At 37.2% G+C, this 15,510-nt stretch overlaps 3 protein-coding genes and 1 pseudogene across 3 annotated transcripts in view; 1 reads left to right on the forward strand and 3 right to left on the reverse strand.

Annotated features, from left to right (window-relative positions):
- Positions 1–15,510, forward strand: part of LOC132783589 (uncharacterized) — an 81,067-nt gene that overhangs the window by 4,732 nt on the left and 60,825 nt on the right. The window lies entirely within an intron of this gene.
- LOC132795499 (uncharacterized) lies at positions 450–2,318 on the reverse strand (annotated as a pseudogene).
- On the reverse strand, positions 4,590–6,861 carry LOC132796747 (uncharacterized). The gene is made up of 3 exons (XM_060808013.1): positions 6,275–6,861; positions 5,204–5,678; positions 4,590–5,148 (listed from the first exon to the last, which is right to left on the reverse strand). Exons 1-3 carry the CDS (start codon positions 6,637–6,639, stop codon positions 4,735–4,737), a joined length of 1,254 nt encoding a protein of 417 aa, XP_060663996.1. The 5' UTR covers positions 6,640–6,861; the 3' UTR covers positions 4,590–4,734.
- On the reverse strand, positions 7,103–8,768 carry LOC132796737 (uncharacterized). The gene is made up of 3 exons (XM_060808003.1): positions 8,317–8,768; positions 8,079–8,247; positions 7,103–8,022 (listed from the first exon to the last, which is right to left on the reverse strand). Exons 1-3 carry the CDS (start codon positions 8,688–8,690, stop codon positions 7,291–7,293), a joined length of 1,275 nt encoding a protein of 424 aa, XP_060663986.1. The 5' UTR covers positions 8,691–8,768; the 3' UTR covers positions 7,103–7,290.

Genomic DNA, 15,510 nt, shown 5'->3' on the forward strand with positions numbered 1-15,510 from the left:
ATTGTGAGCAAAGATAGTCAGAGAACTTATCTTCTTTAGTGTTGACAAATCTCAGCCATGATTTCTTCTTATTTAGGCTGACGTCAGTTAGCTCTTGTCGATGAAATATTCCTTTCCTTGCGGTAGCGGGTGACTTCGCAGCTCTTAATACTAACTTGGCACCCAGTATTCAAGGTTCTTCCTTGCCATTGGCTTTCTATGCTGGCGGTTTGATTGGCTCAATATAAATGGTTTAGCGTCTTCTGAAGCGCTCCACGAAAAAATCTTCATAAAGAAAATGCGTATTATTATTGAAAAACCAGTTGTTGGACTCATGCAATCCATTTAGCATTTTTCCCTAAAAATATGCCGAATCGTCGAAATTTTAAGTTAATGTATACATTTATTGAATTATAACTATATATATGAATAATTGTAAATATATTTCACATAGCAACACATTTAGTTCCGATAGATCATTTTAATTGAACTCTGCTCTATAAAAAGCTAAATTCACGATATAGTAATTAGTAATTAGCAATCTCTATCTCTTTGTGTCTAGGCAGCTGAACAGCATTACAATTGCTTTGCTCAGTTGCCTTACTTTGTTGTAATACTTTTCGAAACTTCGGTTTAATAGTCATTAAACACGCCCACTTCATCGGCACGTGTCAGCGACCATTTAAGATAATCGATGAGAAATTGTTGTGAGAAGATCGCTTCCATTCTCTTAGCTTTGAAAGCCTCATTGTTCATATTCTCAATTGTACTGTCCGCAGCCAATTCCTTGGGGATTGTCACCATAGGCAAAAAGGCGAATAAACCAAACATTCCAAAAATCTCACGATTCCGCAGCTCCCAAAGTAGATCCTCATAGCTGGGAATCTTCTCGTAACGCACATATTTAAAAGCCTCCTTGAATGCTTGATAATAGACCTTGATGAGTTCCTCACGAAGATTCTTGTTGAGATCCAGCTTGATGCTGGTATTCAAGAAGAAGTTCAAATCGCAGCCTGGACTGCCGAAGAAGGGAAGTTGAAAGTCCACAAAAATAGCTCGAGTTGGAGTCTCTGGCTTGGACTTGTCATCATAGGCGTACATAAAGTTATTGGACCACATATCGCCATGATTGAGAACCACATAACGATCATCTGGCTGCTGTTTGGCTGCCTTCACCAAAATGTTTCTGAAATCGTCCGACAAGCGTTGCAAGTCCTTCGTAATCTTCTCATAGCCTGGCCATTTACTAGTGGCTTGAATGAGACCCTTGAGCAAACCATTGAACATGTTGTCATAGGTATCGCTCTTCAATAAGGTCTCTTTACTAAGCATGCCGGATCCTGAAAAGATCATATAATATAGATCTAGTACTTTTTTTTAATTAAACTTACCTTCTGTGTCAGCACCATGGAGGTGGCATGGAATTTGGCCAGCTGCTGGAGAACTAATGAGGCATGATTCCAATCCAAACCTGCTTCGCGAGAGGCAACTTTAAAGCCATCCACTTTCAGATCATTGAACACAATTGTTTGCACGGGTTTTGTAATAGAATGATAGTATCTAGAAACAAGTCCATATTTATAAGTTTCTTGCTTTCATTCCATCTTTTTCACTATTCACTCACTTGGCGCCAAATTTGCTGCCATCGCTTAGAATATCCAAGTGTGGCAAAATGTCCGTATAGGTTTGCTTCTCTTAGATAAACACTTTTACATCCTCGAGGAACTGAGTTTCCTTCGAGATGGGAATAGTTTTCACAATCAAGGAAAGGTTTTCCCTTTCCGTTAACTCTTTGCCGTCAGTCCAGCGATCAAAGTTCAACATCACTCGGTAGATAGCTGAGCAGTAATTATCTCCCGGGTTGCTGCCCCACTCGAAGTTAATCTCATGAACCGTAACTCTCGATTCCCGCAAACCCTTCTCTAGGGCATCCACGAAGAATCCTTTGTTCAAGTACTCGGGTACTGAGATGTTTTGCTCATTTTTAACTACGACCATTGCGACGATTTGTTTGTGCGATTGCGATTACCTTGATTAGTGCTAGAGACGCGCTGTTTTATACGCGAATTAGTTTGTTTTTGGGAATTTTTATGAATGTTGTCGCGATTTCATCTACTGTTTGGCTCTCTCTTCTGTGACAGGTACCAAGTGGCCGTAAACACAATGGAAATAAAATACTACATAATAGTACACAGTGGGACAAAAGAATATTTAATTGAGCCTAACATAATTGGCATATCAAATTGTAGTTTGTATGTTTTAAATATTCTATTTCTATTTAGAAGCATTTGAAAATTTGTGTTTTAAACATGAGCTTTGAAATATATTTTGAAACAATTTTATAATATTTTTGAATACCGTTTTGATGAACTTTAAAACACTGTGCATTTACTGACATCATAGTCCAGTTTTGCAGCATCTTCGTTCTGCGTTTGGAGGTTTACTTGTTTTTTATTTTTGCATAGTCATTATTTATCATGCCCTTAAAAATTCGTGTCTTCTTCTTGGTGTGGTGATGATTCACGAGCTAGAGGCTAGCCGATAGTTAAGACTTAATTTAGAGATACTGTCTTGTAAAATACTGCACACGTGTGAGATTTTATCTCAATTGATTTAAAATGCGTATTGAATGTATACATTATTTAACTAAATATGTATATTATATTAATTGCTAACGTTAAAAGCTATATTTTATACATAAGGGTGCAATATGGGTGGATATGTTTAAAATTAATACTCTAACTATAAAATAAAGGTAATGTGTGGGGCAAGCCACAGAATAAGATAGAATAATATTATTACTCCCAACTCTTGCTTATAGATATTTATAAGAATACCCATAAAAACAAACTTGAGTTCATTTTGTATGTGGGTAATAAATCTTGTGACCTACACCGATACAATTTAGCTTTTTATTCCCGCTACCCATAACGTCTACTTATTATGGGTCTTAATTGCTGTCAATCTGGTACATTTCGCACTTTATGGTATATTTTGAATATACATAGTTCCATATAAATACGAAATGTTGCAGTTTTAGTATTTTCATTCCTGTTGATCTATCTGAAGATACGAGTGAGCTGTTGTCTCATGAAATTAAACACGCAATAAAATTAATATTGTTAAAAGTATTATTGAGTACAAGAAACGCATTCGTGTAGCTTTTAAATTCACTGCCGTGGTAAGCTGAAAATTTTATTCAACTCTGAAAGATTAGGGTAAGGCATTTTGTAATAATAATGTAGTCGCGGGCGAAGCCGCGATTAATGGGCGACACCACATCAACCAGTTTTTTTTGTATAATTTTTTGATAGAGAGAAAGACACGCGACTTTTTCATTTTATTTAAATTTTCTCATTTTGGAATTATTTACATATTTTATATTTTACATATCATTACTATATCATAGCATCGGCTATGGACAGCCGGAAATTACCTCACAGGGCTAACCCACTTTTGATTAGGTGATGTTAACTATTGCTTACTCTTTAATTGTTTGTTAATCTATCAGCTGATTGATAAGACATGAAATATTTCTAGCTCTCCAAGTGTTTGACGTATTGTCTTTCTTAGCATTTTCATGGTGAATCAGTTAAATTATAACCAGTCTATCATCCATATTCTTTCTACATGTGTTTGTCATACTATCACAAGTGTGTTTCGACTTCGACTTTCCGGGTCTTCTTAATTAATTGTTATCTGGATTGCACTCACGTTTGTTTCGGCTGAGCACCTCGAAATTAAAATCAGTTGCCGGGCAAGCGTATTATAAATTCTGTCTGTCACTATTAAAAACAAATAAAACAATTTTATTATTAGTCATTGAGGCGGGCATTTATATAAGCAAAAACATGTTTCAAATTAATGAATTAATGGCAGAGGCGAAATAAAATACGACATTTATTGACTGATAACTTGGGTGGAACTTATTGAAATTATCACGTCTATTTGATGCACCCACACAGCTTTAAATTCTATATAAGTTTGTATTTGAACACATATTTAATGAGTATTTAATAAGTGTACATAAATCAAGGCAGATACTTAGTAGTTACAGTTTACTTAGTTACAATTAATTTGATTACCATTTGTTTTATTTATTTTTATTATTATTATTGCAGAGTTGAATTCTTTATTTCTCTTCTTTCTAAATAGTAAAATATTGAGGGAGAAATTCCTTTATTAATTTAAAGATGAATTATCCCAAAAATGTATTTTTTTAAATTCTTGTTAAAATGTTCTAAGTAATTTGCATACACATTATAAGCAATCTCAGTTAAATAAAGATAAATGTATGTAATTAGCAGTTCTACTAAAAAAACAAAACGTTGTTGAACACACATTTCTTAGATGTTCGTGCTATTTTAATAAACTGTGTACTTCCACTTAAATGACACCCCATAAAAAAGACTCTGGGGTAGAAAAAACGTGTTCACTGTTATATAAATTTATAAAAGTAAATTCACTGTTTACTTTCTCAGTCTTGTGATTATCGTGAGTAAAGATAGCAACAGAGCTAGTCTTTCTGTTTGTTTCTATAAAGATCTTACATGATGACAACCACACTCAAGTCATGCAATAGCAATGACAATGACAACATCTTTTTTCACAGGCATCTACAAAACGACTTTTAATTAAATGGGGGCAATTTAAGTGTGGCAATTTTTATTACATTTGAATTGAAAATGTCGCGCATGCAACCGTTATTCTACAACTACTACGAGTAATAATCGTTATCATATGCAATCGTTTCCTTCATTCAAAAACTTGCAAGTCATCTAAACGCTTCAACGTGAACTTGAGACTCTCCAGAGTGCGTGCATTGCCCTCGAACATGAGCTGCACCTTCTGTCTAGCGAATTCCTCATCGTGGAAGTTCTTCAATGAGTTATCCTCCGAATCGACACCAATCATGCTCATCAGCGGAAAGAAGCCAAAAGCTACAAAGAATCCATATGCTTCCCTGGCACGAATCTCAGCTATGATCTCTTCATATTCAGGCAGAGGTTTGCTCCAAGGCAACTGTTTCAAACTGTCCACTAAAGCATTGTAGTATGCATCGATTAGCTCTTGACGTTGAGTTCTAAGCACGTCCAGTTCTAGGCTAGTATTCAGGAAGTAGTTGATGTCGAAGCCCAGACTTCCATAGAAGCACAGCTGAAAGTCAATCTGAAAGCGATTTGAATGAGTAAAGAATTGAAATATTAAAAACAAAAATACTCACAATTCGGACATTTTGCACCTTGTATTGTTCATCGTACTTGAAGAATATATTGTTCACCCAAAGATCTCCATGATTGAGAACATTGTAGGCACCACGCAGTGGATAAACTGACTTCAAGACTCGCTCCGTGAAGTGCTCATGGTAGCGATAGAGTTTCCTAGTAATTGGCCCAAATCCATCGCAGTCATTAATCAATGCAGCCAGCTTAAGCAGCTGAGTGCCAAAGAGCAGCTTGAAGGGTTCCGATTTGATGGCATCCATGTGCAGCAATCCAAATGGATAACGATCTATGATTGTCTCGGGTTCATGCTCAGCCATGACCATGGTGAGAGCATGATATTGAGCCAACTTGCGCATCACAAGCAGTGCATGAGGTGCATCCAAGCCAAGTTGACGGCACTTCAACTGATAGCCATCGCAGCAGAGATCCTCAAAGATCATGGTCTGCTCAGGTTGTGTTGTTGAGTAATAATGTCTAATGGTTATAAGTATTAGGAAAAGGAAAGAGCCAGAGAAACAGAAAGTTGAAGTCAAAAGTGCTCGATTGTGAGTCTGTTTTACAATATACAAAACAATTGTGTGACACATTGATTGCGGTTCATCACAAATAAAGTATGGCATCAAAATATACCATTCGTACTAAAATAAATACCACAGTCATATTGCTAACTAAAGCATATGATTTTATATAAATATTTCTTGAAAAACTTTTCGAGTTGCAATTAAATTTTTAAAGATTAGTTACATTTAAGTTGCTAATATTACTATTCCCACTATGAAATAACTCTATCATCTTCACATGTTTTTAAAGTAATTTATTTTAGAAAGCCAATGCCAAATATGTGAACTAAACTTAAACCTACACGAATTTCATCACTATTTTTGGTGTCTCTAACATTTATAATCTCTGAGATATACATATGTCTTCTAATAGTGAACAGACAAACAGACAGACAGACCGATAGACAGACAGACGGACAGACAGACAGACGGACGGACATAACTACATTGGCTTGGTGTAATATTCCTTTCCTTTGGGTAGCAAGTACCTTCTCAAGTATTTATACTCACTTGGCACCCAAGATCCATGGCTCTTCGCTGTCCTTTACCCCCCACATGAGTGCCTCCAGCTTTGGCTTGATGTGCATGTAGAAGATGGTCTCTTTGTTGTAGATGTGCAGACGAGACAGAATCGCCTGCTTCTCAGGTGGCATGCACTTGACAATCAGCGAGCATTCTATCAGCTGTCGATCCGTAGTCTGGTATTTGATGTGAGCTCGATAGATGTTACTGCAGTAGTTCTCTCCGCCACGCGTTAGATCCGTTAACTGGACATCGAGCACTTTGATGTCCTGTTGTTGTAGTCCATGCTCTAAGGAGCGTCTGAAGAACTGCGATGTAAGATAAAGCGGCAGAGGCTCCGATGTACTCGACATTATCTTTGACTGTGAATCAGATGGGCGAGGAAACTGTGCGCTTTATATGCGAAATCAAAGTGATCTATAGTTGATTTTTAATTGACCCTAATGGAAGATCTTTGGGTGCATCTGTTTGCGGTTTGATTGGCTCAATAGAAATGCATTCGGTGGCTCGATGCTGGATTAGCGGTTGGCGTCTTTTGAAGAACTGCACAAGTATCGATATTAATATACACTAAAAATGTTAATGCAAAAAAAAGTTGTTGCAACTTAACTGAGCATACTTTCAACTTAAAAAAAGGAGCTAAACTATTTTTATAAATTTATAAATTTATTAAAGCCTTACATAAATTGAACTAGGTGAAGATAAATATAAGAACTGTAAATATAATATCAAAGCGCTTATCGAATGCCATGACAAAATCGTTTGGATTTCCATTTGTTGCTAAAAATATGCCCACCAATTAAAAAGTATATTATATTGATTGAACAAACACATCTACGTTAGATCATTTTAATTGAACTCTGGTCTATAAAAAGCACGACATAGGAATTAGCACTCTCTGCCTCCATTTCTAGGCAGCTGGACAGTTTTGCTTTTCCCTTGTTCAGCCGCCTGACTTTGTCGTTAAGGTCGATGAACCCATTGCCACTTGGCGGAGCTTCGGCTTAGAAATCGTTAAAGACGCCCAACTCATCGGCACGTTTCAGCGCCCATTTGTGGTAATCATTGAGGAACTCTTGTGAGAAGATCGCCTCCATTTTCTTTGCCTTGAAACTCTCATCGTTCATGTTCTCAATGCTGTTGTCTGCGGAGAGTTCTTTGGGCATCGTAATCATGGGCAAGAAGCCAAACAATCCAAAGACTCCGTAAATCTCACGGCTACGCAGTTCCCAAAGTAGATCTTCATAGCTGGGAATCTTCTCGTAACGTGCGTATTCCAAGGCCTCCTTGAATGCCTGATAATAGACCTTGATGAGTTCCTCACGACGATTCTTGTTGATATCCAATTTGATGCTGGTGTTCAAGAAGAAGTTCAAATCGCAGGCTGGACTGCCGTAGAACGATAGTTGGAAGTCCACAAAAATGGCGTTTGTTGGAGTCTCTGGCTTCGACTTATTCTCGTAGGCGTACATAAAGTTGTTGGTCCACATATCGCCGTGATTGAGAACCACATAACGATCTCCAGGTTTGGGCTTGGCAGCCTTCACCAAAATGCTTCTAAAGTTGTCCGAAAAGCGTTGCAGGTGCTTGGTAATCTTCTCATAGCCGGGCCAAGTGGCAGAAGCCTTAATCAGACCCTTGAGGAATCCGTTGAACATGTTCTCAAAAGTATCGCTCTTCAACAAGGTGTCTTCACTAAGCATGCCGCGTGTATATTGCTTAACAATTTCCGGATCCTAAGAGTAGAATTTAATATTAGATTCAAGCCAGTAAAATAGTTTTCTGAACTTACTTTCTGTGCCAACACCATTGAGGTGGCATGGAATTTTCCCAGCTGCTGGAGGATCAAGGAGGCATGATCCCAATCCAAACCTGTTTCGCGGGAAGCAACTTTAAATCCATCGACTTTCAGATCATTGAACACAATCGTTTGCACGGGGGTCTTTATGGAATGATAATATCTAGAAGCAAATTGTTATTTTTAGATTTACATTTCTTGCTTTCTTTTCTCTCATTCACTATTCACTCACTTGGCGCCAAATTTGCTGCCATTGCTGAGAATATCCAAACGTGGCAAAATGTCTGTATAGGTCTGCTTCTCTTTGATGAATACACTGACATCCTCAAGGAATTGCGTGTCCGGGGAAATGGGAATAGTCTTCACAATCAGGGAGAGGTTCTCCCTTTTGGTCGACTCTTTTCCATCAGCCCAGCGAGCGAAATTCAAAAGCACTCGGTAGATAGCTGAGCAGTAATTGTCTCCTGGATTGCTGCCCCACTCGAAGTTAATCTCGTAGAGCGTTACTTTTGACTCACGCAATCCTTCCTCCAGAGTTTCCACAAAGAATCCTTCGTTCAAGTACTCGGGCACTGAGATATTTTGTTCATTTTTTACAACGACCATTTCGACGATTTTGTTTGTCGGAAAATTCCACACGCGACGATCACTTCCCTGTTGCGATTGCGACTGATTTGATTATTATAGTGCCAGCGACTCGGTATTATATACTCGCATTAGTTTGTTTTGGGTGACTTGTGTGTTTTGTCGCAATTTCGTCGACTCTTTGGCTGGCTCTCTCTTTTTTCTGTGACAGTGACACTGTAAAGACAATGAAAATAAAACGCGACATAGTGGGGCAATAATACAATAAACTGAGGCAAATACGATAAGCAATGGAAATTGTTGAAAATATTTTTTCAATTTTTATTTAAATCAAATTATATTATTAATTCTATTTGCTGGATATTAAAAATGTATTTTTAAGTTAAATTATTATTGATTAATAAAATTGTTTTAATAATTTTTTACAGATTTGTTAATTGTAAAAATGTTTAAAATAATGTGTAGTAAAACTTTTTGAATTAAATATATAATATATGATAATAATGTAAAATACTTAATATATGCTTAAGTCCTCCTCAATTCCATTTCACTGACAAATTTTGAGCGAAATTCTTCTGTGTAGTGAAATTATTTTATTTAAATATATACACTAATTATCTGAGATTCTTACTTTTTTTTAACCCTTTTATTATTTTTGACACAATTGAAATGAGTTTTAGACCACTGTGCTTTTATGACATCACAGTCCAATTTCGAAGCCTCTCCGCCGCTGTGTGCTTAGAGAGGCCTGTTTGTTTTTATTTTTGCATACTCATTATCTTTTAATGCCCTTGCCTCGCATTCAACAAATTTTAGTTAGAAGTGGACGCTGTAGCAGTTTTTTTGTAGTATTTCCCATGCTCTCAATCAAATAATGAGCTCTTGACGTCTTCGTGGCTGGAGCACCGCCTGCCTGTTGTTGGAGCACCGCCTGTCTAAGGGGTCAGTTGGTAATATTCGTGTGGTTCGTTCTATATACTAGTCGCATTCATAACCGAGCGCAACGTTGTGATTAGCAACTACGTGATATTTACTAGTTTATAAGTGTGTTGATATTGGTGATACGCACATGGGGTTTATTTATTATTATTAATTTTGTATACACGCCAATACTATTTTGCCTTAGTATATTGTATGTTTGCTATGGCAAGAGCGGGAGAGCGCAACACTGACGTGTAGATTGAGAGATTGTCGTTGTGTGTGGCGCGTGTTGAAGCACAAATAGTATTGTCTATGGGTGAATATCTTAAGTTTCTTATCTCAACCAGAAACACAATGTCAAACGGGGCGATAACAAAAAATTATGTTCTGATTATAGGAAATTGCCCTCGGTTTCTTGATAATTAAAGTGGGGTAAAGTGCGTACTGTAGTGGGTGTGGCTCTATGTGTATTTAATCAGATGTTCGTTGTTGACCAAATGTTATTTTGGCAAAACATTTGAGTTTGAAGAGGGTATTTAATCGTCTATAAGTTGTATAACAGCTGCTTCACATTTCGATTTCGCAATCCAACTAAATTGAGTCACACACCTTGCTAAGCCACTGACCAGACACAACGTGTCTCATCAAGCTGAGTTATTAAATGCTGAATGAGGCTTTTTGAACAAGCTGACATGCTGGATAAACACCCTGTATTTTTTAAATTACCTTTTTATCTTGGTATATTTGTTAAGGATATTATGCTGCCTTAACCTGGACATCCTAATTTACCCTTATTTGTGGTCCTTTCGGAGTAATGTGATAAAAGTGGGCACAATTTAAAAGGGTAGTTTTGCATTTTCCCTAACTAGGAAATAAATTTATAAATTGCCTTAGCAATGGGAAGTCTGTGATAAGGAAATATATTTGACTCATGTTTGAACCAAAAAAACGTAAAGTAAAAAAATCCGCTAAGAGATAATCACAAATGAATTAATGTGCTGCTGTACAGTCCGTTTCATTTAAATTTGAAAAGGTGGGTATCAAATTAAACCATGCGAGCAACGTACAAATTTGGATAAATATTTTGACATTTATTTAAGATGACTTGCACATTGGCGAATCAATTGAAGTTGACAGCGAGCTGTTAAACATCAGCGTGACAAAGCGGAATGGCGAGTTAATCATTCTTTCATCCGCTAGTTGCACTTTCGTTCTTCCGCTAATGGGAATGCATTTTTGTGTCGCTTTGGGGGGACAAAAGATAGTATTTAGAGAGACGCGGAGAAGTGGAGAGTTCGTTCTCTCAATTATTGCATTTTTTGCTATGCCTTGCGATACGCATCACCAGTTGCTTTTTTCGCTAGGGGAGCAAAAAATAGGGGGCGTGGACATGAAAGGCCAGTTCGCCACGTTCGCCATGTTTGGGATGTTTGGCGCTTTGCCTTTGAGTTGCCATCGGCAGTCCACACACAGACACACACATGCATACGCGGACACACACACACACTATTGCAATTGTGCATGTCACGTGCTTTTGCAGTTCATGACGGCTTAATTAACTTGCGTGTTAGTTTTTCTTTTTCCTACTCTTGTTTTTGTTTGTTTTTTTTTTCTTGTTTCTGTTTTCGTTTGATGCTTGCCAGATTCTCGCAATGCCTGCAACTGACTTTCCGTTAGTTTTTTGCACGCTTTTTTAGTCGACGTAAAAATATGCAGCATAAATTTTGCATTACACGTTAAACGGAATGCATTAATAAACAACAGCGTTTGAATGCGCGATTGCACACAAATTAGTGACCAAAGCCACGGTTGTCTGGCCACGCTGCACACCTCCCACCTCCCCCCTCAGTCAACCGCATGAGACTGAAATTCCCTCCGCCCGCTCGCTCTCCCAAAACGGGGTTGCTCCCCTTTAGCCTTTGAACAGCGCTGATGTATGCGATTTTAATCGTACGCTCAGACACAAACATGATGCGAAGCCAAAATCCATGGCAACTCTACCATTCTACAACTCTACACCCCCGAACGAACCTTACGGGGACAAAATATAATGGAAGTGCTGCTTTTGCCTTTTGCTTTTGGTGCGAGTTGCGGATGCCCAAAAGTAGACACAACAACAGCAAGCGAATTGGGATGCAGACAGAACAGAACAGAACAGAACTGAATAAATGACCATAATCAAACACTTTACGCCTGAAAGCATGCCGAGCATGCCGAGCATTGGGCATTGGGCATGCATTCTCTCTTTTGGCCATTGAAGAAGAAAGCAGCTCTGCCTAATCCTTCGTGCCTCCTCCTCCTCCCCATACTGATACAGTTGCGTTTCCCTACTCCTATCTGTGTGCATCAAAGTAGCTGTCGCCGGTGGCCAAATTTAATTAGTACCCTCCAATAGTCTCCCTACTTAGTTGAGCATGTCAATACACTGGGCATTTTCATTTTGCTGTTGACTTTGGCAGTCTGTGCAAAATGGCGCAGCCGAAGAGAGGGGGAAATTACTTTAAGGGCAGCTGAAAGTGTTGATTGATGAATTACTTAAGAGAAGACAGTTGTGAGGCGAGAAAACAACTTAGCGAATACTTAAAGTAGGGAAATAGAAACAGAGTCGAAGACATATTAAAAGTATGTTCCAATAAGAATGACGAAGATTAGAATCTAATTGCACTATTCGATGATATCAATTGTCATGTTTTTCAAAAAAAATTAAAATAAAAAAATAAACTATTGAAAATAGTCAAAGCGAGGGATTTAAAACGAAAGCTCTAAATTGCGTGCTAACTCTTTGATTCTGTATTCTGTAGGAGATTATTTTGTTAATTGATTGGCAAAAGTTTTCTATTGACAGCAATGACATATTCTATTCTAAAAATGAATGCAAATTAATAAATAATGAATACAGATCAAAGTATAAAATGATTCAGCAGCTTAACTCGTTGTTATAGGTGACAAATTGTAGACAAATTGAATTGTTGATTAACTGAAAATGATAAAATGCAACTAAAAATCAATTCTCTTCATAGAGCATAACTTTGCCATTGTTAAACTTTCGCTTAGGATTTTCTTTCTTCATTTTTGGTCTGATGTTTAATTTAACTTCATTTGCACGTAGCAGCAGCACGTGGGTTTCAAACTTGCCTACTGCTGCTCTCCGTCTGCTGTCCGTCTGCTGTCCGTCTGCTGTCTGTCTGCTGTCTACCGGTTGCTGCCTGTTGCCCTTTAATCACAGTTGGTGCAAATCAAACACAAACAAATGCCATTATCATGGGCCATGAGTGCGTTTATAGGCTTCGATGGGGCAGCGAGAGCGGGGGTTCAGTTCTCTGTTGTCGCTTGCAAAAACTGTTGCATACCATTGGGCGGCGTTAGGAAGTCGAATGCCTTGCATACTTTTCAGCTGCGTGGCCAAGCGCATGAATAATTGATTTCCATTGCCCCAAAAGTCGCGCGATCTCGCTTCCGCCCTTGGCTTTAGTAAATATGCACGTCTATATGTATGTATCTGTCTCTGTCTCTCGCGCACATTCTCTCTCTCACACTGCTGTCGTCTCGCATTCATTTGTCAGAAAAGAGCGTCAGTTTATTTGTCTGTCCCTCTGCCTCTCCATCTATCTGACCGTCTGTCTGTCTGTCTGATTGTTTGTTTGTTTGTCTGTTTGCTTGCTTGTTGGGTTGGTTGCTCGTGTTGTTTATTTGTTTGTCGCTGTCGTCGCATGCAACATATTTTCGCTGGGGCCTTGCATAATTCGCCAAGCTCTTCCGCTCTCTCTCTCTCTCTCGGTTGGTTGCCATTGTTTTTTCAGCTTGTCGCTTATCAGTTTATTTTTGTTCATGCCATTTGCGTGCTACTGTCGCTGATCCCTCCCACTTTCCCTCCCCCCTCACTTCGCGGACTTTCCCACTCTTAAGCTTTTCTTATTGCTCTGCTATTGGCATATGTTTTGGCTGGTCGCGTGTTTGCCTTTAATCCCAACCAACGCATTACGTTGCCATGCTTCTCTCTCCACTCTCCACTCTCCTCTGTCCTCTGTCCGCTATTCGCTGGCTTAACTCAACGTTACCCACAACAACAAGTTTTACTCATTTATATAGCTAACATAAGAGTATGTGTGTGTGTGTGGCAATTGAATCGCAGCTTATTTGCAATGCCAACGGATATATATTTAATTTTCATAAATATGTACATATTTGCATTGCAAATGCTTGATCCTTGCTCCATGTTGCATGTTGCATGTTGTTGTCATTTGTGTTATTCGTGTTGAACTCGCAGCCACTCGATATAATAAGCCTTTGAACCATAAATGCTGTCATTATAAACATTTTTGTAACTGTTATTTTTATAATAACTAATTGCTGACAACTCTCAAAGTGACCAACTGACAACATCGGACATCGGACACCAAAATTATAACATTGTCTTACATTTTCAATGTTCTCTTTATTGAATTATGTTAGTACAAAACAAGTAAGAAAGTTACAGTCGAGTGTGCTCGACTGTGAGATACCCGCTACCCATTTTTAATAAAGGCAAAATATTGCGGTATCATTTTGAAAATATACCGAAAATACTTTCAAAAATACTAAAAATATACCAAATGATATGTTTGGTATATCAATATAGTACCGCATTCAAAATATACCATAGACGGCTCAATATACCAGATTGTCAGCCAAAGTAACTAAGACCCTTATAAGTAGGCGTTTTTGCCCATACAAAAGTATTTCTTTTATAACTTCGACAATTTTTATCTGATCGCAACCAAATTTTCAGGAATCATAAATACTATAGTTATTATTATATATACCAAAATTTGCAACTCTAGCTTTAAAATTACGCTTGTTATTCGATTTTTTTGATTTGCGGGGGCGGAAGTGGGCGTGGCAAAAAATTTGAAACAAACTTGATCTGCGTGCAAACATAACAAATGCTGTCGAAAAAAAATTATAGCTCTATCTCTCGTAGTCTCTGAGATCTAGGTGTTCATACGGACAGACGGACGGACACAGACACACAGACGGACAGACGGACATGGCTAGATCGTCTCGGCTGTTGACGCTGATCATGAATATATATACTTTATAGGGTCGGAGATGCCTCCTTTTACCTGTTACATACATTTCCTGTCGGCACAAAGTTATAATACCCTTCTACCCTATGGGTAGCGGGTATAAAAAACACAAGCCATGCATTTCGATTTAAGGGGCTTACTTTTTTTATTCCAACAAATTGGTAGTCATATTTTAAATGGTGTTTTAAAATCAATTACAAATTATTTAATATATTTATTTTACAATATAAGTCTGCTTCGACTGTTGTCGACTTGAATTATAAAATCATTAAATTGTAGTTTGCAAATATTTAATATTTTACAATATTTCATAATATTCAATATCAAATAAATATTACATTTACCATGAAGTTTACAAAACAATTGTCTCTATCATATATATATATATATTTATATTTTGCTTAATTATTTTTGTTTCTTTCTTTTCGTACTTATACCTAAAATAAATATCAAATTAGAATTATAAATTAAAAAGAAATTATTTAAATATTATTATTTCTCTCTATGCATCATTTATGTATAATAATTGAAAGGTCTTATCATACATTTAAATGTTTAATGTCTGACCTTACATCATTTATATATTTTGTATGATTAAATTTCAAATTATAGAAAGGCCAATTTATTGAATAATTAATAAATTGTTTGCAGTCAAATTTCAATTTAAAATTATTATTCTATATAAATATATTTTCAATAGTTTAAAGTGTCGCATTTAAGTTTAATTTTTACGCAATTAATTATTACAGAGTTAAATTTGAGCATTTCCACTCAACTGAAATTCAATATTTACTAAATAATCAAAATATACTTTAATCTTGTTTTTCTTTTTTAAATGTACTCTGCTTTGACAA

The sequence above is a fragment of the Drosophila nasuta genome, chromosome 2L, assembly GCF_023558535.2.
Source record: "Drosophila nasuta strain 15112-1781.00 chromosome 2L, ASM2355853v1, whole genome shotgun sequence".
NCBI lineage: Eukaryota > Metazoa > Arthropoda > Insecta > Diptera > Drosophilidae > Drosophila > Drosophila nasuta.